This window comes from Nomascus leucogenys, chromosome 22a (genome assembly GCF_006542625.1).
Source record: "Nomascus leucogenys isolate Asia chromosome 22a, Asia_NLE_v1, whole genome shotgun sequence".
Classification (NCBI taxonomy): domain Eukaryota; kingdom Metazoa; phylum Chordata; class Mammalia; order Primates; family Hylobatidae; genus Nomascus; species Nomascus leucogenys.
In genome coordinates this window covers 120,199,780-120,221,002 of record NC_044402.1, presented here as the reverse complement: position 1 = coordinate 120,221,002, position 21,223 = coordinate 120,199,780, and the positions used below count along the sequence as shown (strand labels likewise).

The 21,223-nt window shown below is 57.3% G+C and overlaps 2 protein-coding genes across 7 annotated transcripts in view; one reads left to right on the top strand and one right to left on the bottom strand.

Annotated features, from left to right (window-relative positions):
• The window catches only part of OBSL1 (obscurin like cytoskeletal adaptor 1), a 23,377-nt gene extending 6,808 nt beyond the window's left edge, over positions 1 to 16,569 (top strand). Inside the window, exons 7-21 of one of the 5 annotated variants that reach the window (XM_030802477.1) lie at positions 1,612 to 1,884; positions 2,573 to 2,845; positions 5,762 to 6,034; positions 6,800 to 7,075; positions 7,149 to 7,436; positions 7,623 to 7,898; positions 8,518 to 8,787; positions 8,952 to 9,224; positions 10,508 to 10,774; positions 11,553 to 11,665; positions 12,216 to 12,372; positions 12,543 to 12,704; positions 13,024 to 13,128; positions 13,444 to 13,713; positions 16,299 to 16,569. In XM_030802477.1, the coding sequence (XP_030658337.1) occupies positions 1,612 to 1,884; positions 2,573 to 2,845; positions 5,762 to 6,034; positions 6,800 to 7,075; positions 7,149 to 7,436; positions 7,623 to 7,898; positions 8,518 to 8,787; positions 8,952 to 9,224; positions 10,508 to 10,774; positions 11,553 to 11,665; positions 12,216 to 12,372; positions 12,543 to 12,704; positions 13,024 to 13,128; positions 13,444 to 13,713; positions 16,299 to 16,471 (3,449 nt within the window). In that variant the 3' untranslated portion in view covers positions 16,472 to 16,569. The other 4 variants (XM_030802479.1, XM_030802478.1, XM_030802480.1 and 1 more) reach the window with 4 other exon arrangements.
• On the bottom strand, positions 14,661 to 21,223 carry TMEM198 (transmembrane protein 198). Of its 2 annotated transcripts, none has more exons than XM_003272414.4 (5): positions 20,869 to 21,223; positions 20,352 to 20,556; positions 17,165 to 17,740; positions 15,897 to 16,099; positions 14,661 to 15,536 (listed from the first exon to the last, which is right to left on the bottom strand). In XM_003272414.4, exons 2-5 carry the CDS (start codon positions 20,515 to 20,517, stop codon positions 15,399 to 15,401), a joined length of 1,083 nt encoding a protein of 360 aa, XP_003272462.1. In that variant the 5' UTR covers positions 20,518 to 20,556; positions 20,869 to 21,223; the 3' UTR covers positions 14,661 to 15,398. The 2 variants fall into 2 exon arrangements, with proteins under 2 accessions (XP_003272462.1, XP_030658344.1); XM_030802484.1 differs by having other exon boundaries at positions 20,352 to 20,521; positions 20,869 to 21,197.

Below are 21,223 nucleotides of genomic sequence, written 5' to 3'. Positions count from 1 at the left end.
TTCCAGCCAAGGCTGATTGTGGGGCCGCATAAGCCATGCCCTCTGGTCTGCTGCCTACTTGGGGGAGTCCTTTACAGGGAGAGCTCAGTGGCCTAGGGGACATGTTTCAGATAACTCTGCACTTGCTTTTTTTTTTTTTTTTTTTTTTTGGAGACAGGGTCTCACTCTGTTGCCCTGGCTGGAGGGCAGTGGTGCGATCTCAGCTCATTGCAACCTCCGCCTCCTGGGTTAAAGCGATTCTCTCACCTCAGCCTCCCAAGTAGCTGGAACTACAGGTGCATGCCACCACGCCCAGCTAATTTTTTTATTATTTGGTAGAGATAGGGTTTCACTATGTTGGTTAAGTCACCCCTGACCTCAAGTGATCTGCCTGCCTCAGCCTCCCAAAATGCTGGGATTATAGGTGTGAGCCACCATGCCTGGATTTCTTTCTTTCTTTCTTTTTTTTTAAGACGAGGGTCTCACTGTTGCCCAGGCTGGCCTTGAACTCCTGTGCTCAAACGATCCTCCTTCCTCAGCCTCCTGAGCAGCTGGGATTATAGGTGTGTGCCACGCACAGCGTGCCTTTGCCTCCTAAACCCCTGATACACTAACACTGTCTCACTGTCCACATAGCCTCTGCTGGGTTGGGTGGGGCAACAAAATGCAATTAAGGGGAAGAGAGATGGCAGCAAACACTTTTTGGACACTTACTCTGAGCCAAGCACTATGCTAAGTATTTTCAATATACAGTCTTTCATTTAATCTTCACAACTAGATGAGGGGCAATATATCTCCAGTTCACAGGCAAAGAAACAGAGGCTGTAAGAGGTTATGTGACCTCTGTCACACCATAGCTTGGAGACACACACAGGATTGTTCTGTTCCTGCTGCCTCAGATAGAGTCAAACAGAAGCATCAAGTGCAGTCGCCCCATGGTTCTCACAAGGCAGTCCATAGGCTGGCTGCTTTAGGAAGCTCCTGGAAGCTGGTTATAAATCCCTGGACTGTCCAGAGCCCCAGTATCCAGGTTGGAGCCTGAAGATCCTCTCTTAACAAGTGCAGACTCTCTGAGAGAGCAGCTTGGGAACCACAGATCCCACTCATCTCACTCAGTGGGAGTCCTGTTTTCCACACTGTTGCCAGGGGCCACACTGTGGCCTCTGCCTGAAGGCACCCAGTGACAGGGAACCCACTACCTGGAGAGTGGCTGTCTCACTGTTGCCACTTGTTGGATCATCCTTCACCTCCTGCCCGCCCTGGGGTCTTTCTTGTAATGAGGCAGTAAGCATGGCCCTGATGTGACTTACGACAGTGACCTCCCTTCAGCCTAGACAAATGGTGGCTGCCACTCTGTGAACTCTCTGTGCTTCTTTCTCTCCATGTACTCACCCCGCCACCTCTGATCCTTTGGGGGACCCAAAGAGCACTCTGGTGCCACATGATCTCCTGCCATGCCTCACCTGCCATGCCCTCAGCATTCCTTGTCATTGTCCCTGAGTCCCTGCACAGCAAGACCTTAGCCCTCCCCCAGTGTCCTCTTGTGCAGAAACAGTGTCTCCTGGCCACACAGCTAGTTTGGACTCATTGTGCGGGGGTGTCTGTGCAATGCCATCTCTGCTCCCCACCCAGATCCCCCCGTGCACATCGTGGACCCCCGAGAACATGTATTCGTGCATGCCATAACTTCCGAGTGTGTCATGCTGGCCTGTGAGGTGGACCGAGAGGACGCCCCTGTGCATTGGTACAAGGATGGGCAGGAGGTGGAGGAGAGTGACTTCGTGGTGCTGGAGAATGAGGGGCCCCATCGCCGCCTGGTGCTGCCCGCCACCCAGCCCTCAGACGGGGGCGAGTTTCAGTGCGTCGCTGGAGATGAGCGTGCCTACTTCACCGTCACCATCACAGGTGGGGGGCCAGGTGGGCCTCGGAGGCACAGGGGAAGGTGCCCCTGCTCCCGCTGGGGCAGCTGCCACACCTTCACTCCTGGGCCACTGTTCCCCGCCCCTGCTGCCCTCCCCCTGGCAGATCAGACCTCCTCCCTTTCTCCTCAAGCTGTGGTCTAGTCACACTCAGGAAGCATGTTATCATAAGCACATTGGTCTTGGCTAAGGAAGGCCTGCTTTCTCTGTTCTCCTGAAAACCTGTACCAAGGGAAATCTCTGGGGACAGTGAGTCTATTGCAGTGTAGGGCAGAGTCTAGGGCCGGTGCTCTCAGGCACTAGAGGGGCAAAAAAATCTTGGAGGAGGAGACCCCCAGCTCCTCCTCCCAGCCCTCTTCTCCTCAGTTCCACCCTTCATACCATCCCTATCCCAACCCAGAGAATGTGGAGCATTTCTACAGCCGAGGCTGACCCCGTGGTCCCCTCTGTGCAGCTCCTGTGCAGCACAAAGTCTGCTGTGCTTTGTGACAGCTGTATTCGTGTGTCTCTAGCTGTGAGTAACTGTCAGCTGCTGTGAGATGTGGTCTCAGGAAGGTCCCTCTTCAACACATGGCCTACTTTCCAGGGGTAGGGGACACACCAGGATCAAGGAGGGCGGCAGGGCACACCTGGCCCACCCCTCATGCCCAGCAGTGGCTGTCCCTGTCCTCCAGACGTCTCCTCATGGATCGTGTATCCCAGCGGCAAGGTGTATGTGGCAGCTGTGCGCCTGGAGCGTGTGGTGCTGACTTGTGAGCTGTGCCGGCCCTGGGCAGAGGTGCGCTGGACCAAGGATGGAGAGGAGGTGGTGGAGAGCCCCGCGCTGCTCCTGCAGAAGGAAGACACCGTCCGCCGCCTGGTGCTGCCCGCCGTCCAGCTCGAGGACTCCGGCGAGTACTTGTGTGAAATTGACGATGAGTCGGCCTCCTTCACTGTCACCGTCACAGGTGTGGGCCCAGCCCAGCTACCCGGGGTCACAGAGACAGCCCTGAGCCCTGGCCACATAGCCCCAGCTAGCACCCCGGGGAGGCGGGAGGTGTGGGCTGCAGGTGCATGTGCCAGGGTTCTTGCTGCGATGAGCCCAGGGCCCCTATTCAAGGAAACAAGCCCCTCCCCGGTGCCCAAGGCCAGGCCTAGCTCTGCTCCACAGCTCATTCACCGAGCACTTTCCCTGGATCAGGCACTGGGAGTAGCAGGTGAGTAATGCAAACACGGTCCCTATTCTGAATGAGCTGCCAGGCTAGGTGAGGAGGCAGTTGTTAACCAGGGGTCGCAAACGGGCAGTCCTGGGGCCTTGCGCATTCCACACATGTGCTTTGTTTGGTCTGCAGAGTCTTACCAAAGTCAGGACAGTTCAAATAACAATCCGGAGTTATGCGTCCTCTTGAAAAAGCCGAAGACCCGGCGGCTCTGGTCCCTCTTCCCCCCATGGCGACGAACAGCTGGCACTGAGTAGCAGCTGCCCCCATAGTTTGGGGCCCACATTCCTCTGTCCCACCTCCCTGCCATTGCTTTTTGCCTCTCCCCAAACTGCTTCAGCCACTATCCTAACCTGGTCCCTGTGGGCATTTGAGTTTGCGACCCCTGTGTTAAACCAATAAACATGCAAATAAATGTACAGTGACACCTGGTGATAAGTACTGTGAGGGCCAAGGGCAGAGGGCTCAAGAGCGCAGAGCAGGAGGGTCAGGGAGGGCCTCGGAGAAAGTCGCCGTTCCACACACAGGAGCCAGCAGCGCGCAGACACGGCCGCTTCCCTCCAGGACTGCACAGCCTGGCAGGAAAGCCAGACGCGTTCCAGGATCTTAGAGCATGGGTTGTCAAGGGCCACTCTAGGGACCCTGGGGCTGGGAGCCACCACCCTGGCCAGGCGACGGGAAGTGCTTTCGAAGCTGATACTGGAGCTAAGTGGGGTGGGGTGTGGGCAGGAGATTGGGGGAGAATTTTCAAAGCGGGAGAAGCACAGGACAACTGTGGAAGTGACGGAGGTTCAGTGCCGGAGGCCTCGGGGCGATGGCTCACAGCGCCCAGCCCAGTGTGTGTGTCCGGGGCTGGGGGTCCATAGGGCTAGGCAGCTCTGGGTGGCACAGAACCCCAGTGGCTGCACGGGAGCCCCCATCCTACTGCGGCCACAATCCTGTCGTCTCCCAGCCTTGCCCTGAAAGTCACGCCCCATGCTGAGCTGTTTAGGGCCCCCCACTCCCTGCACCCCAGTTAGTGCACCCTGCACACACAAGCTCACAATGCCTGAGAGGCCTTCTGCACACATTCTGCCCTGTAGTAATCACCTTCACCCTCTCCCACCCAGCCGTGGCCAGACAGAATGGCCACAGCGACACAAACTCCAGCCCACGCTCAGGCTCCCCACAAAACACCAGTCTCTTCACAGGGAAGTTCACACAAACACCACCTCTGCTCTAGGCCAGAACGAATCAACTCTGACACCAAGCTGAGGTCCCGGGGCTGGGCAGCCACCCCGGTCCCAACACTGCACCCTGTCCTCACTCCACTGCCCTCATCACCTTCCCCACTCCTCAGGCAGCTGCATTCTGGTCTCTCCTGGCCTTGCTCAGCCCCAGAGGACCAGCCTGCATCCCCCAGACCCTTGGAGCAAGCAAGCCCATGGGGGAGGCGGGTTGTGTGGCTCAAGGCAGGAGTCTCCGTGGAGGCCAGGGGGCTGAGTGGCAGCTTGTGGTTACCTCGGCCCATGCGTGCCCCTATAAACCACCCCCAGCCCCCACCCCCCAACCCTGGCCTCCGACTGGGAAGCTAGCAGTTCCTCAGCCCAGCCACCAGGGGGCGAGAGGCTAATGGAGCACTAGTCTCCCAGAAACTTGAAGATTCTGGGGGTACCTGGGGGCAGCGGGAGTGTGGGCAGGCCTGGCCTCCATGCGCTGGTCACCTCTAATATTGACATGGTCCCCTTTCTGCAGAAGAGTGACCAGAACTTGGAGATGAGCTCCCAGAATCAGCATTTAGCACCCCTGGGGAACTCTCAGACAGATGTTGAATGCAAAAAGCATTACTGAGTTCCTGCAAGCCTTGGCTTGGAATTCCTGCCAATACCTGTGGGGCCTGAACCCTCCCTTTAACAGAGGGTATTTCCTCCTCCTGCCCCAGAGTGGGTGTGGCTAGCTGTGACCTTAAGGAAGTTGTATAATCACTCTGTGCCCAGTCCCTTATATGGAAAATGGGGATAAAACATTGCCTTCCTCTTAGGATTGCCGTGAAAGTTAAATGTTTCAAGTGCTTGGGACTGTTCCTGGACCTTAGGAAGTGTCATATCAACATTTGCTATTGCGGATCCACCATCCTTTATCCATAGTTCCAAAATTCCAAAACTCTCAAAATCGAAAGGCTTTTTGTAAGTTTTGTATTCCAGGTCATTTCAGGAAAACCTGAGCTTGATTGCTCTGAAGCTGTTTCTATGCTTTAATTATCCTGCCAAGGGTGAATATAGCTATAGCTGTATATCTATAAGATATGAGTGTCTTATAGATATATTCTTGTATCTATAAGATTCTGTATCTTTCAAGATATCCTGCTTAGGGTGAATGTAATATGTGTTATACCACAGACATGTTAACGTGACTGATGAAGGGGGAGGCTCCTGTGGGGGCTGAGGAAGGTATGTGATAGATGAGAAATGCATGATTTCTGGAATCCAAAGCATTCTGGATTCTGTAACACCCTCTGGCCCCAGGGATTTCAGAGAACAAATTGTGGACCTATTATTGCTTATTATTATTATTTTTCTCGTTATTCTCATTATTATGTGGGTGATGGGGACTTCATGCTGCCAAATGGCTCCAGAGAGGCTGACGGTGAGCTTGTGACAGGCTGTGGTTGTCCCCATCCTGCAGAACCCCCAGTGCGGATCATATACCCTCACGATGAGGTGACCTTGATCGCCGTGACCTTGGAGTGTGTGGTGCTGATGTGTGAACTGTCTCGGGAGGATGCCCCTGTGCGCTGGTACAAGGACGGGCTGGAAGTGGAGGAGAGCGAGGCCCTGGTGCTGGAGAGGGATGGGCCACGCTGCCGCCTGGTGCTACCTGCTGCCCAGCCCGAGGACGGGGGCGAGTTTGTATGCGACGCTGGAGATGACTCGGCCTTCTTCACTGTCACTGTCACAGGTGGGCAGTCTCTGCAGCACACAGAGGAGGTAGAGAGGTAGGGGGCTAAGAGACAGACACCCACCTAGCCCCACCTCCCCCACCCCATCCCCAGCCTTCCCCTTATCCAGCTTCCTCGTGTTCGGCCATCAGAATCCTACTTAGCCACATCAGGTCAGGACCAGAGGCCTGGTGGGAGGGTGCCCAGCAATTAGAACCATTCGTTCGTTCATCCATTCATTCAATACTCATTGAGCAACTACTGTGTGCTTGGCACTGTTTTAGATGCTGGGGATACAGTAGTGAACCAATAAGACTAAACCTCCTGTCTTCACAGAGTTTAAACTCTGGAGAGGGTGGACAGACAAAAAATAAAAGAGATGGTTTGTCAGGTGGTAACGAGTGCATCAGAGGCAAGGCAGGGAAAGGGGATAGGAAGTGGGGGTGGGTGTGGAGTGGGGTGTGTAGATCTGGGTGTGAGTCTAGATCTGCCTCTTTCTGTCTGTGTGACCTTAGGCAAGTCAGTTTCTTCTAAAGAGGCCTCAGGTCCTCAGCTGTGAAGTGCAGCCAGCAGCTGTGCACCTCTTGAGGGTGGTCAGAGTAACTGATTGAAAAAACACACGGTTCTTAGGACAGTGCCTGGCACACAGCAGCTGCTCCATGGACTGCAGCTGGCACTGTTCTCAAGAGCTGTGCTGCCAGGGGGGAGGGCTGAGGATCTGGAGGGTAAGGCAGGAGAGGCCTGCTGGCCAAGCCCATGTGCCCCTCTCTCTGCCCACCCACCAGCCCCACCAGAGAGGATTGTGCACCCAGCAGCCCGCTCCCTGGACCTGCATTTTGGGGCTCCGGGGCGTGTGGAGCTGCGCTGTGAGGTGGCCCCAGCTGGGTCTCAGGTGCGCTGGTACAAGGACGGGCTGGAAGTGGAGGCATCAGACACCCTGCAGCTGGGTGCCGAGGGGCCCACCCGCACCCTGACCCTGCCCCACGCCCAGCCTGAGGACGCTGGGGAGTATGTGTGTGAGACCCGGGATGAGGCCATCACCTTCAATGTCATCCTGGCTGGTGGGTGCTCCTGGCCAACCCAGGGCAGGGAGGCAAGGGCAAGCATGGGCTGACACCCTCCTCTCTTGTCCAGAGCCCCCAGTGCAGTTCCTTGCTCCAGAGACAACCCCAAGCCCACTCTGTGTGGCCCCCGGGGAGCCAGTGATGCTGAGCTGTGAACTGTCCCGGGCTGGCGCCCCCGTGGTCTGGAGCCACAATGGGAGGCCCGTGCAGGAGGGCGAGGGCCTAAAGCTCCATGCCGAGGGCCCCCGCCGAGTCCTTTGCATCCAGGCTGCAGGCCCAGCCCATGCAGGGCTCTACACCTGCCAGTCTGGAGCAGCCCCAGGAGCCCCGAGCCTCAGCTTCACCGTCCAGGTGGCTGGTGAGTACAGCCTGGGCACTAAGCCTGAGAGCGGCACCGCAAACCCTGTAGGATTCCTGCTTTTCCAGCATGCCCTGCCCATCCCTGGCCCCACTTCTCTCAGTACCCGCCCCCTCATGCCTCCCCCTGCCCTCCTCAAAGCCCTGAGCCTCTCCCTCCCAGTGACCTCCAGCTCTGACTCCACAGAGCCCCCTGTGCGGGTGGTAGCTCCCGAGGCAGCCCAGACGAGGGTTCGGAGCACCCCAGGCGGGGACCTAGAGCTGGTGGTGCACCTCTCCGGGCCAGGGGGCCCTGTGCGCTGGTACAAGGATGGGGAGCGACTGGCAAGCCAGGGGCGGGTGCAGCTGGAGCAGGCCGGGGCCAGGCAGGTGCTGCGAGTCCAGAGGGCACAGAGCAGGGACGCTGGGGAGTACCTGTGCGACGCGCCCCAGGACAGCCGCATCTTCCTTGTCAGTGTGGAAGGTAACAGTGTACCCCTCACACCCTGTGGACTCTGGCACCCCAAGGACCATCTGCCACATTCTAGGGCCCCCTTACTCCTCCACCCCCGCTTTGCTGCTTCTGGCTCCAACCAGTGCGTGCATGACCATCACTTGGATAGGGGCTCAGGGCTTCTCTTTCCAGAAACCCTCATGTTGAGAGCAGCATAGACCAGTGGTTAAAAGCAGGGGCTCTAGAGTCCACCCAGCCAGGTTCCAGCCTAGATTCTGTGCCCCAGTAGCTGTGTGACATTGGCCAGGTTGTTCAACCTGTCTAAGCCCCAGCTCTGAAAAGAGGAGATAGTGCTTTTCTTATAGGCCTGTTGTGACAAGTAAATGCTGTAAATAGGGTCCCTGGTAAATGATATTATTAGGGTGTCATCGAGGTGGGGTGCTAGGCTAGGATGATGAGGAACTGACTAAAAGGAGTGGCAGGGAGCTGGCTTCTTGTCCTTTGGGCCACCCGTGTGGTCAATACATAGTAGGTCCTCACAGAAGGTTTGTTAAATGACTGGGGATGAGGGCCTGTATTCTGAGGAGGGGATGAAAAGGAGAGAGGAGAAAAGACCCAGCCTAGCTCACTGCCTGACCGTGCCCCTCAGAGCCACTGCCGGTGAAGCTGGTCTCGGAGCTGACACCACTCACTGTCCATGAGGGCGATGATGCCACGTTCCGGTGTGAAGTCTCCCCACCAGATGCCGATGTCACCTGGCTGCACAATGGGGCCGTCATCACTCCAGGGCCCCAGGTGGAGATGGCCCAGAATGGTTCAAGCCACATCTTAACCTTGCGAGGCTGCCAACTGGAGGATGCGGGGACCGTGACTGTGCGGGCAGGGAGCACGGCCACAAGTGCCCGGCTCCATGTTCGAGGTTAGGTCCTGATGAGGATGAGATGCTCTGTGTCCCGTGCCTGTACTCCCAACCTGGATCCCAGCAGCCTTGCCTGTCCACCTAGGGACAGACCAGTGGGATGGAGCAAGGGGCCAGCCTCCAACCCCACCAGGCTCCATGGCCTCCTCCTTCTTCCCCACCAGAGACAGAGCTGCTGTTCCTACGGCGGTTGCAGGATGTGCGGGCAGAGGAAGGCCAGGACGTGTGTCTCGAAGTGGAGACAGGCCGAGTGGGTGCAGCAGGGGCCGTGCGCTGGGTGCGAGGTGGGCAGCCCCTGCCCCACGACTCTCGCCTGTCCATGGCCCAGGATGGGCACATCCACCGCCTCTTCATCCATGGTGTCATACTGGCCGACCAGGGCACCTACGGCTGCGAGAGCCACCACGATCGCACCCTGGCCAGGCTCAGCGTGAGGCGTGAGTGCCCTGTCCTCTCTTAATGCATTACCCACCCTACAGCACAGCCTTTTCTGGCTGTCCTGGAGTCCCTCAGGCCCCCACCAAAGTGCCCCTCACCGCTGAGAAAAGTCACCCATGGCTGTCCCAGCAGCAGCTTGCCCAAAGCAAAACTTTTCTTTTTCTAATATTTTTTATTTACCTTAGAAGTCCATGTGGATTTTGCATTCCATTGCATATTTCCAAGTTCGCTTTGCTATAAACACAAATATTCTCCAGAAAGACTTGCCATGGGCATCCTTCAGTCATGTATTCTAGGGATACACATACCCACTTAAGTAGCAGGGATGGCTGGCAAACAGCACCCCACACCTCCCACCCAAAGCTGGAGCCCTCTGTTTCCTGTGTGATCTCATGCAAGTTAACCTCTCTGAGCCAAGTCTCCTTAAAAATGGGGCTGAGACCAGGTGCAGTGGCTCACACCTATAATCCTAACACTTTGGGAGGCCAAGGCAGGAGGATCCCTTGAGGCCAGGAGTTCGAGGCCATCCTGGGCAACACAGCAAGAACCCATCTCCACAAAAAAAAAAAAAAAAAAAAAACTAGCCAGGCATGGTAGTTACTAGGGAGGCTGAGGCAGAAGGATTGCTTGAACCCAGGAGTTTGAGGCTGTAGTGAGCTATGATCATGTCACGGCATTCCAGCCTGGGTGACAGCAAGACCCTGTCTCAAATTTTAAAAATGGGGTTGATCCCCGTCTCAAGTGTCTCTGGGAACATTAACTGAGATAACATGAAAATTCTTACACAGAGCTTGGTGAATGGTTGTCATTGGTGACACATCTCTTCTAACATTTCATTCAAGAAATCATCACAATAAACCTGTGTCCCAATGTTATTTACCTTGTACAGCTGGGGCAACTGGGGCCCAGAGAGGTCAGGCCATTTGCCAAAGATCACATAGCACACAAACCATGTGGTAGAGCGAGGTTCCATTCCTAGTGTGTCTGACTCCAAATTCTGTGCTCCTTCAAGTGTCACAGCACCCCTCACCCAGACTCCACGACCGCCTAACCACACTTCTCCCCCTTCCTGTGCCCTCATCTCCTAACCCTGATACAGCCCTCCCACCGCCAATCTGTCCACTGTGCCCCTTTCTTCCTGAACACTGGTTCTGAACTTTTTTGGTCAGGACCTTAGGTTGGGTGTTGAGGGGTGTAGGCAGGGCCAAGGGATGAGGATCGACTGCAACCCCTGCCCAGAGCTGGAGGCCTCATCCTCCCTCTCTCCATCTCCCCCGGCCAGCGAGGCAGCTGAGGGTGCTGCGGCCTCTGGAGGATGTGACCGTCAGTGAGGGGGGCAGTGCCACCTTCCAGCTGGAGCTGTCCCAGGAAGGTGTGACCGGGGAGTGGGCCCGGGGTGGAGTACGGCTGTATCCAGGGCCCAAGTGTCACATCCACTCGGAGGGCCACTGTCACCGACTGGTACTCAACGGCCTGGGCCTGGCCGACTCAGGCTGCGTCTCCTTCACGGCGGATTCCCTGCGCTGCGCAGCCAGACTCGTCGTGAGAGGTGTGGCCTCCAGGACCACAGCCTGCCTGCTGACCTGTGTGGCCCTACTTACCCCAGGCATGAATACTGACCCCCGACTCGTGTGACCCCCACTGACCATGCCTGTCTCAGTGTGGCCCTCATTGACATCCCTGCCAGAGTGTGACCCCCCTGACTCATAGGCCCTGTGTGGCCCCAGAATCCTCTGCCTGAGTGTGGCCCCTGACTGCCCAAGGCTCACCCAACCACTGACTCTGCTACCGTGAGCGTGCCTATGCCATTGTGGTCACTGCTGTCTGCCTGCCTGCACACCACCCCACTGACCACTCTGTGACCCTACTGACTACACTGCCTGCTATGGCTCCCTCTGCCCGCCTAAGTGTGGGCCCTGTGACCACTCCAGTCCCTCGAATCCACTGACTGCCTAAGGGCGACATCACTAGCAACTCTGCTTGAGTGTGCCCCATTTTTACTTCCAGCCCCAGGATGTTCCCACTGACCACTCCACTGGCATCTCTGCTCGTTTCCCCATTGCCCTCTGGCCCCCAGCTTCTCCCCCACTGACCACCTTAAAGTGTGACTCCCAGTTGGCCACTCCTAACCCATTGGCCCTGTGGCCCTGCCCACCTCCCCCCACCCCCACCACTGACAGATCCTTCTTGGACCACTTGTCCCAGCTCATCCCCCACTCGATAGTGTCCTCTACTGCCCGCTGTGCCCAAGTGTATGCCCTCCTTGTCCCTGCAAGATGGGTCCCCATCCTGCTCCCTCTGCACTGTCCTCCCTCTCCCACCCCTAGAGGTCCCAGTGACCATCGTGCGGGGGCCACAGGACCTAGAGGTGACCGAGGGCGACACAGCTACGTTCGAGTGCGAGCTTTCCCAAGCTTTGGCTGATGTTACCTGGGAGAAGGTCAGATCCCAGCCCCATCCAAGCCCACTTCAATGTAACACCAACAATAATAATGCCCCAGACAGAAACAACTAATACTCCTTGAGCAGATGTGCCTGGCACTGTTTTAAGATTTGCATTATATTTAATCCCTTACTCCAAGGACGACTCTAGGAGGTAGGTCTTGTCACTGTAATACCTATCAGGAAACTGATGCTCAGTGGGAAAAATTACCTACCCAAGGGCAGACAATAGGTAGAGCCCATATTTGAATCCAGGTTTGCCTAACTCCAGAATCCGTGCCCATGTCCCCTGTGATCGATACCTGGCTCTGGGCTTCCTGAGCACCTTGGCGGCCCTAAGGTCCCCAAAGGGTGACGCTTTTTCAAAGAGGCTCCTGGCACAGCCCCAAAGGCTTGGGGACAGTCCGACCCCAGCCTGGGAACACGAGACACGCATAAACGCGCCTCGAGACCGCTTGGCATCAACAAAGGGTGTCGCCGCCTGCCAGGGCCGGGGTCGCCTGTGCCCAGCCGGGCTCGCCCCGACCCTCTGCAACTCCCGCCCCTAGGACGGGAGCGCGCTCACGTCTAGCCCGCGGCTCCGGCTCCAGGCCCTCGGCACGCGCCGCCTTCTCCAGCTGCGGCGCTGCGGCCTCTCGGACGCCGGGACCTACAGCTGCGCAGTGGGGACGGCCCGCGCCGGACCGGTCCGCCTGACCGTGCGCGGTGGGTATGGGGTGATGCGGTGGCTGGGCACTGCTTTGGGAGCGAGACTTGCGGAGCGGTCTTAACCCGACCCTGCTGACCGCGCGTGCTTCTAGAAAAGGGGCGTGGAGGGGGCGTGACCGGTACCTGCCCTCTGCCCCGCCCCGCTCACGCCCCGGGCTCCGCCCCAGAGCGTACGGTGGCGGTGCTCTCCGAGCTGCGGTCGGTGAGCGCCCGCGAAGGCGACTGCGCCACGTTCGAGTGCACCGTGTCGGAGGTCGAGACCACGGGGCGCTGGGAGCTCGGAGGCCGCCCGCTGAGACCCGGAGCCCACGTCCGCATCCGACAGGAAGGTCTGGCCGCCTGGTTACCCTTTCGGGCCCCTCGCTGCCCCGCCCAGGCTCGAACAGATCCCGCCCCATCGGGACAAGCCCCGCCCCTGGCTCGGACGGGCCCCGCCCCACGGCCCTGTGAGCCTCGTCCCCGGTCTTTCCCCCACCCCCAGCCCCGAGTCTCGGACTGCTAGTCTTCCCGCTCCGCATCCCTGTTCCGCCCACCCTAGCATACACTAACGGCGTCCGAACCGACCCAGGGGCCTGCTGCGCCCCCACCTTCGTCCCCAACGCTCCTCAGAGGTGGCTCCGGCCTCTCTAGCGACCCCCTCACCCCCAGGGAAGAAACACATTCTGGTGCTTAGCGAGCTGCGCGCCGAGGACGCCGGTGAAGTCCGCTTCCAGGCGGGGCCCGCCCAGTCCTTGGCTCTACTGGAAGTGGAGGGTAAGCACCTGGGGCGGGAGCGACAGAGAGAGTACATCCTGCCTCTCCTGCCATGGGACTGACGGACTTGGGGCTGGCCCCAAGAACGCTGCCGCTCTCTCTTCCCCTCCCCCCGAGGGGCTCTCCTGGGCCAGGTCACAGAGGGCAGCGCGTTTCCCCGGGAAGAGGAGACTTTGGGTCTGAGGTGCAAGGGAACGGACTGGTGGCATAGAGGGCTAAGGCCAGGAGTGGAGGCTTCAGGGAGGGAAGATGCATCTCTTCTCCTGGGGGCCATGCGTGTCCCTATTAACTTAAGCCCCCGCCCCCTACCCCCAGCATTGCCTCTCCAGATGTGCCGCCACCCCCCTCGCGAGAAGACCGTTCTGGTGGGCCGCCGGGCGGTGCTGGAGGTGACTGTGTCCCGCTCGGGGGGCCACGTGTGCTGGCTGCGGGAGGGGGCCGAGCTGTGCCCGGGAGATAAGTATGAGATGCGCAGCCACGGCCCCACCCACAGCCTGGTCATCCATGACGTTCGACCTGAGGACCAAGGCACCTACTGCTGCCAGGCCGGCCAGGACAGCGCCCACACACGGCTGCTGGTAGAGGGTGAGTAAAGCCAACTGAGCAGAGGTAGGAGGATGAGGGCGCCTGGGAGCTGATGGGTTAAGCCACACCTATGGGAGGCTTTCTAGGACTTGGGGTGGCAACGGGTCCTGGGATATGTAGGAGGTGGGGATGGGGGAGGGGAGGGGTAGAGCACACCCAGGGCTGGAAAGCCCTGGAACTGCTTGGCTCAGATCAGCTGCTCCTGGTCAGCTGTTGCCACCTTTCTACGCCCCTTCTTGCCAGGCTTCTCTCTCCTGCCACTGGACCATGTTTGTCTCTCTTGAACAGCCCTGTTTCTACCAGTTCCTTTCCTCCCCACTTCACCAACACTGCCTTCCTCCAGCCTGTCCCTCCTCCCTCCTGCCCTCTGCCCAGCTTGCCTCTGCCCATCTCAGCAAGTTCCATGTCAGCCTTGGCAGAAGCCTCTTTCTTTCCTCTTCCACATAGGAGACATGCCACCTTCTATCCCAAATCCCAGCATTCCCTTCAGGTGCTGCGCTGTGCCCCACCCCTAGCTGACCCCCACCTTCCTGCCACCAAGACAGCCCTGACCAAGGCCCAGAAAGGGTAGGGCAGAGCCTGGGGGCCCAGCTCTTCCTGTACTGGTGTCCAGGCTCTGCCAGGGGAGAGGAAGGTGGTACCCACTCTCTCCCCAGCCCCATGTGGAGTCATTCCTCTACAGGTAACTAGGAGGACCTAACCAGGCCAGGCGAGTGCCCTTGGACAGCTTGGAAGGCGTTTGCCCTTACCCTGGGCAGGGGTAGAGAGACAAGGAAACCAGAGGTGTCAGGAAACAATAAAAGTGCTACAGCTCATTTCTTTGCCTCTCTGAGTGATGTGGGAGGGCAGACCTTGCCTGGAGCCCTTGTGCAGTGAACGACACTGGGGACCAAGGGCTGTAGTGCTTGTACCTGGCCTGTGAAAGTGCCAGCCACCAAAGACCACCATTCCTGGCAGAGGCCACGCAGTTTGGCACATTTATAAAAGATGTAAAACAGAGTGGGGTGGGGGAGACAGAAGCATGAGGTGTCCAGGTTGGCATGACAGACACCAGACATGCACCGTGCATTTAAACCCCTCCCCAACTCCCTTCCCAACCCAGCCCAGAGCAGCACCCCCCACCCCCATCTCCTGCCACTGCCCTCAGGCTGGTGGCTTTGCAGAGGCCAGGGGACCAGGGTGAGGGGTGCTACAGTTTGCCCCATAGACAAGGACAAGAACCCTTAGATGAGTCTGGCTGGGAGGCAGGGCGATGGGAAGGAAGGTAGCCCCTCCGCGGAGACATGCAGGAGGTGGCCCATGGGACCCCAGCAGGGGGTGAGGAGGTGGGGCTGAGCCTGGAGAAACCCTACCAGCCAGAAATCTAAGGCAAGGGTCCCAGCGTCCACTCCAAGCCCGCCCACCCCCACACATACACACAGACACACGGGCAACACACTCACAACCCTGAGCACACCCCAGTGGGGTTCACACCCCGAGTTCCTCAGGAGCCTCTTGGGAGCTTGGGAGGGGGCTTTCCTCTCAGGCCAAGACTCGCCTGAGACAATCCTCCCTTCTAGTGACCAGGCCAGCCCTCTCCAGGCTGGGGAGAGGGACAGCCAAAGCCAGGAGGCTGAGTGGCAGCCTAGCAGGCCTCCTCGAGCTGGCAGAGCTGGTGACTGCAGAGTCTAGACAGGCAGATATGGCTATACCCGCACCGGGGGGCCTGAGCAGGCTGTCAGAGGTCCCCGGGACCCATACTCGTAGTCCGCATCTGTGGGTGAGGCCATGAAGGAGCTCAGGGAGCTCCCAGTCTGCCGGTCTCGGAAGCTCTGGATATAGCTCTGTGGGGGAGCAAACATAGGTGTGAGTCCCACCGCAGAATCCTGCCCTAAAAGCCACCTCTTCGTGAATTCCCACAAGCCTGACACTTCTATAGACTGCCATAGACCGAGTCCACAGCCCTGAGACCCCACCACATACCATATCCCACTTAAAACCCATACTCAGGTACCTTCCCCCAATCCCCCCACCAGCTGGACCCGCCAAGCCCCTGGTGCATGGGCTCCGATGCATGGACAAACAGTCCATGGACAAACAGACCTTCTAGATTAGCAACCAGCCAGTGGGGAAAGCCCAGTCCTGTTTGGACAGAGTTTCCACACTTCCTTCTCATTCTGGCAGGATGGGCTCAGGGAGCTCACCGGGGAGAGGACGTCTCCATTGAAGCGTTTGATGGGCACTGGCCTGCGCCGATAAGCAGGGTCTGGTGGCCCAGGCCTGGGAGGAGCCCGGGGACCTCTTGGGGGAGCCCGAGGAGGTCTCTTTTTCCGCCTTTTCTCCTTGCGGTCTTCCTGCTGCCGAATCCGCATCAGTTGCACGCGTCGGCGCTGCCGGCTGATGACCACTGTGGTGGGATGGGTAGAGAAGGAACTCAGAGGACTGTGCGCCTTATTTCCCCTGAGCCCTCCCTCTCTCTTCCCACCTGGGGCTCTAGGCTTCCAGATTCCTCTTGTCCATAACCTCTTACTCCCACCCTGTCACTTCCTTTCCTGGTCTCCTACCTCTCAGAGGGGACTTCCCGCTGTTGTTCTTTTCTTCCATAGGTCTTTATGGAAGATTCCTAGGCTTCCAGGTACTGCCTTCCAGGCTGTCATCCCTCTCCCAGTCACCTAGGCCAGCCGTCATCATCTTTCCACTGGACAATCACAGCTGCTGCTTCACTGGTTTCCCCCACACTTGCTCCCTCCAGTGCTTTCTACACTCGGCAGCAGAATGAGCATCCCAAAAGCTAAATTATATTCTATCCTCCCCTACTTTAAACCCTCCAGTGGTGTCTCACTGCCCTTCTAATAAAATGTGGAGTGCTGCTTATGACCCAGAGGGTCCATGCAATCACCCTGGCTCCCACACCTCACCTCCCATACTCCTGCCCCACTTCCTCAAGCAAGCTGAGCTCATTCCTTCTCAGGGCCCTCGCCCTTGCTGTTCCCTCTTCTCTAGCTCTTTGCATGGCCGGCCCCTTAGCCTTCAAGTGCCTGCTTACATATCACCTCCTTCAAGCAGCCTTCCCTGACCACCCTAACTAATAGCTTCCATAGGTCACTCTTTCACATTATCCTGCACAATGTCTCTGTCATATCACTCTACACAACTGGAATCATGTTGTTTGTTTGCATCTCTGTTTTCTGTCTCCTGCCTGCCTTGAATGTATACCCGTAAGGACAGGAACCTTGTCTGTGTTATCTCTGCTGTATCCCTGGTGCCTGGAATGGGGTGGAGCCCACACTCCATATGTTGTTGTGGAATGAATGATGGCACCTGGGTGCTATTCTCCCAGACCCTGAGCAGGTCAGCTGTCTACCGCCATCAAGACCTTCTGCTGCTGTCCCCCACTCCCCAGTCACTCGGCCCCCAACCCATCCCTGACCACCCACTCCTCTCATGTCCACCTTGGCCTGTGCCCGCTTACCTTCCGTGTGGGAGTCTCCCTCAGCTGTCACCCTCCACTGCACCAGAACGCCCATCAGGCTGAGCAGGGGCCAGAGTGCCAGCAGGGCCCAGCTTCGCCAGCAGAGTGGGGGCACAGGAGCGGCCCGGAGTCGCTCCACCACGTAGCGCCCCAGCAGTAGCAGCTCGGCAAAGTAGTCAGCGGCAGTGGCGATGAGTGCAGCACCAGTCACGGCGGTGGCCAGGGTGGTGAGTGGGCGGGGCCAGCGCAGAGTGAGCAGGGCACAGAGCAGGCCGCCCCCTAGCAGCAGCCCCAGTGGACCCCACACGGAGCCTGGCTGGTAGTAGGGTGCGGAGCCCAGCAGGGCAGCAGCTGCGAGCAGCAGGCCGAGCAGCAGCCCCACCAGGAAGAGGCCCACGCTGCGCACTAGCATGGCCACCAGCCCGCAGAGCAGCCCGATGCCCAGAGCGATGCCCGCGCTCGCCCCAGCACTCAGCTGTGTCTCTAGCACCCGCTCTCGGTAGCACAGGAGGAAGATGACCACCGAGCCAAACAGCAACCCAGTGAGGAAGAGCACTGCCTTGAAGCAGCGGTAACCTGGAGGGGAACAGGGGCTAGTGAGGGGCCAAGATGAGGGCACCAGGCTGGAGGGAGCAGGTCTGAGGGGTCAAGGACATGGGATCCCAGGGGAACCAGAGAGAAAAACACTAAGGTCAGAGAATTGAGGGTCACTGGGGTCATGAAGGCATCAGTGATGGGGCCATTGAGTTCAGGGGAGGTTAGAGAGATATGGCTGTTGGCGGTCAATGAGAAGGCAAACATAACCGTTGAGATCATGAGGGTTGATGTATTTGAGGATCACAGGAGTTAGGATAAATCTTTTGAGTCAAGAGTGAATTCGTGGATTGGTATCTTTGGGATCATAGGATTCAGAGAGATAAGTCACTGGGGTCCCAAGGGGATCAGCAAAAGAGTCATTGGGGTCTTTGAGAAGGGATTACTCACAGAGATGAGGTATTTGGAAATCGTAATAAACTCGAGGGCCAGGCGTGGTGGCAGCACTATGGGAGGCCGACGTGGGTGAATCACGAGGTCAGGAGTTTGAGACCAGCCTGACCAACGTGGTGAAACCACGTCTCTACTAAAAATACAAAAAATTAGCCGGGCATGGTGGCGTGCACCTGTAATCCCAGCTACTCAGGAGGCTGAGGCAGGAGAATCGCTTGAACCCAGGAGGCAGAGGTTGCAGTGCACCAAGATCGCACCATTGCATTCCAGCCTGGGTGACAGAGAGAGACTCTGTCCGAAAAAAAAAAACAAAAAAACTTGAGAGGTGAGGGTCACACAGGTTCAGAAAGATGAGTCTTTGGGGGTCACAGGGCTTCAGAGATATGGCACCACTGAAAGGTTACAAAGAGGACAGAGTAGCAGCATTACTGGGGAGTTGTCCCAGAAAATGAGGTATTTGTAGGTTAGGGAGATTGACAGAAATAGAATCATCAAGAGTATAAAACGATTTCCAAGAGAGGAACACCGAGACCAAAACAAGGAATTACTGGGATCACAGTATGGGGAGGGGTGATCAGATGATGAGGTTATAGGAATTAGAAAGGAGTAATCAGGGATCAAAACTAGGAGTAATAGAGGGGGTCAGAGAGATGGAAGGTAATGACATAACTGGAGGTGAGGGGAGGTGGAGGTCACTAAGGCTTACCTGAGGTCACACAAAATCAAAGAGAAGGAAATAGTGTTTGTGGAGTTTCAGAAATAAGGAGGTTATAGGGCCATTAGGCCCATTAGAGATACCTGAAAGGGTGAGGGAAGTGGAGACTGAATAGTTGGAAAGATAGAAATCAAGAGATGGGGGTCAAGGAGTCAGGGAGAGCCAAAGAGAAAGATAACAGAGGAGAGTCACTTCCAGGAGTCGGGGGGAAGTATGAGAGTCCAGGAGGCTCCATGATCAGAGAGAGGAGTAGGGGGTGGACAAGGGCTCAGAGTCCATGAGCCTGGGAGTAGTGACATCCAAGAGGGGTAGGATGTCAGGAAGCCCAGGAGAGGGAATATGAGGCTACACTGAGCAACATGCAGAGGGAGTGGGTACAGATATGGAGGGGGTGAAGTGATACAGAATCCTCGGAGGCCCAGAACGTGTCCTGAACCCTTGCGGGGGGCACTTCCTCCTGCCTACTCTTCAGTTGTTCAGCCTAGAGTTTGGGGGAGGAATGGGAGGGACCATCTGGCTCCCAACCCTGTCTACCCACCCATTGTAGGGGAGGCTGCAGAACATAAGTCTTGCACTACCTCTGCCCAACCTGGAACCCCAGCCCCCAAGCCTCATTTGCCCCCACTGGTCCCACTCACCTATAATTCTCCTCCCGGAGGCTTTCCTTGGGCCCCCAGCCTATAGAGCTCACTCTGCTCTCTGAAGTTCTGCAACTCTTGCTCCAAAGCCACTGGTCACTTACTCCCATTACACTGGGCCACTAGCCCATCTGGCACCTTTATGCATATTAGAAAAAGGTGCGCCTTTCTCTAGGCAAAGCAGCTTTGTGCCAAGGCCCAGAGTTTGTCAGGTAGAGCATGAGCTGGACTTTAGCCCCCACTTGTCCACTCAGCTGAGCTCGCTTATTTAGTACCCGTCCTGTACAAGTATTCACAGCAGCTCTGATTACCAGAGCCTGCCTTGTAGGCTGGATGGATGTGTGTGACCACCATCCAGCCCACTCTAATATGTATCCCAGGTGTAAATGCTCCAGGGAGTCTCCTCCCTGTCAGACAATACGCCCTGTGGTAAGGGACCATGTGTAATAACCCTGCTAAGCGTTTTCAGTGGCTACCTAGCACAGTTACCCAAACACATCCTCACAATAGCTACTATTTATTGAATGCTTACTAATTATAACACTACATGGGACAAATATTGTAATCATTGTTCAGATGAGAAAACTGAGGCTCAGACAGATTAATGTGTCCAAGACATCACAATTAGTAACTGCAAAGCTAAGTAAATTCAAACTCAGGTGTGCTTAATCCAAAAACCTGTGTTTCCTATAATCTAGAGTCTAGACAATCTATAAATGTGTGGGATGAAAGAAAAGGAAGAATTATTCATGATGGTAGAGGGATTCAGAGAAGACTTGGGGGGGCCAGAAAAAGAACTCGGGGAAACACTGGGGAGCCCAGGTGAGGGATGAGATGGGGATCTCACCGAAGAAGCAGTAGACGACTCCAAACAAACAGCACATGATGCAGACGAGGGCCGGCAGTGCCTGGTACCTGCGCTCCAGGGGCTGTTCACAAGGTGCACCCCAGAAGGCATCATCTGGCTCAGGGGGCAGCAGCTGGAACCGCAGTGTTGCCACAGTCCCCGGCATAGTGCTGGGAATAGAAGGGAGTCACCCTCCCAACTTAACCTGACAGAGGGAAAGTTGGGGTCACGGAGGAGTCCTGGGTCCTCACCAGGATGGGGGTGGGAGAGGGATTGGGAGAACTCAGCAAGGACAGTGGACAAAGGAGTGGTATCCACATTTGTGCAGCTCTGGAAGCATCTCTGGAGTGGGGAGCAAAGACAAAGGGAAACAAAAGTGCCTGGCTAGTGGAGGCTGGGATGAAGTTAAAAGAGGGACGGGAGTCAGGGGGGATGAAGGGAGCGTGCTGCCAGTGAGAAGGAGGCAGCCAAGAGATTCATCTGTGGGCGGCTCAATATGGGATTGTCCAAGATTTACCTGGGCTGGAGGCGACCTGAGCTTCTGAGTGAAAGAGGCTGTGCAGAGGCCCGAGGGGCCGGGGTTGCGGGGCGCCAGAGGCTCCAACTGACTGGGGTCCAGGGAAAGTCCGTCGTGCAAGGAAGGGGGCTGCTGGGCCGGAGAGAATGGTGTCGGCGCGGTGGCGGCGCCGCTCCACCTCCAACACCGGCTGGCACTCCAGTCCTGCTGCGTCCGGGAACTCAGGCTCGGCCTGGGGAAGGGGAAGGCGCAGGAGCCGGGGCTCGGGCCGCCCCAGAACCGCGGCCCCATGCCCTGAGCCCGCCCGCGGCCTTTGGTGCTGATGGACAGCTCCGGCCTCTGCTCCTGACGTCAC